The sequence below is a fragment of the Mus pahari genome, chromosome 3 (assembly GCF_900095145.1).
Source record: "Mus pahari chromosome 3, PAHARI_EIJ_v1.1, whole genome shotgun sequence".
Taxonomy (NCBI): domain Eukaryota; kingdom Metazoa; phylum Chordata; class Mammalia; order Rodentia; family Muridae; genus Mus; species Mus pahari.
This window is the reverse complement of record NC_034592.1, coordinates 8,256,021-8,257,089: the sequence shown is the minus strand read 5'-3', so window position 1 is coordinate 8,257,089 and position 1,069 is coordinate 8,256,021. Positions and strand designations below refer to the sequence as shown.

General features: G+C 45.6%; 1 protein-coding gene across 17 annotated transcripts in view; it reads right to left on the bottom strand.

The window, feature by feature from the left end:
* The window catches only part of Kiaa1217 (KIAA1217 ortholog), a 441,371-nt gene that overhangs the window by 21,301 nt on the left and 419,001 nt on the right, over window positions 1–1,069 (bottom strand). For all 17 annotated transcript variants that reach the window (XM_029536056.1, XM_029536058.1, XM_029536055.1 and 14 more), the window contains one exon: window positions 258–441. In XM_029536056.1, the coding sequence (XP_029391916.1) occupies window positions 258–441 (184 nt within the window). The remainder of the gene's footprint in view (window positions 1–257; window positions 442–1,069) is intronic.

The following is a 1,069-nucleotide window of genomic DNA, read 5'->3' as shown; positions in this document are numbered from 1 at the left end:
ATCTATGGCCTGCCTGCACATGGAGGTTAGAAGACAACTTGGAGGAGTTCGTTCTTCCCTTCTATTACATTGGTTCTGGAGATGAAATTGGGTCATCAGGTTTGGTGGCAAGTGACTTTGTCTCCTGAGCCAGGGATATCCGTCAGAAAGTAAGAAAAGGTCCGCTTGTCCTGCAGGAACTTCTGTGGTAGCGGACACTGAATTGAGTACAGTGAGCATGAACATTTCTACAAGGCCTTCTGTGGGCCGGTTCTCACCTGACAGCTCCAGCTTGTCCACCGCCGCATCTCCCTTTGACACTGGGCTGGAAGCTGGGGGCATCTCCAGGTTTGGAATTGACTTCATGATGTTGGCCTGAGCTTCTTCCAGGAGCTTCTCAAACTCTTTTCCGTTATAGTATTCCAGATTTTGCCTTTTTTCTTCCCATTTCTTCTCTGCCTTCTGAAGGAGAACAACAATTACAGACAGCTTAAAAACTGGAGAGAAGATTTAGGTGAGGGAATTCATACCGAAGTGCTGAAGGGGTGTATAACAGCATGTCATGAGACAATTCCCTTGCCCATCCGAGTCTGCCTGTCACCTCATTTCTATCACATTGCCAAGGTGACACTCATCCACAGAAAAGCTATCTCAGAAGCTCAAACCTGCCACTGGTGGCCACCTCAGCATCTGACTGTGTAAACCAGGCTGCTCTCCAGCTCCCAAAGTTACTGCTTAAGCCTTCCTTCTGCTGCAATTCCATATGATGCCCACTGCTCCATTTTCATTCTTAGACTGTTACAATAACTTCCCAGTCAGCTCCCTCCATTTCAGACACACCACCCTAATTGACTCTATGTACCATCTCTGGATTATTTCCTAAAGATACCATTTTGAAAGCTCAATGGTCAGATCTTCCGTATCTCTAAAGTGTTCCCCAGGAAACCCTAGTTCTCAGATGCTCTCAGATCAACACCAGCCTGTTTTCTCAGTCATTATTTTTTTGTCTTCAGCCTTCCTTCTCCAGCATTGTTCTCTAGAACATCCTCCTCAACACCTGTCCTGGTTAGTTTTTTTTTTTTTTTTTTTT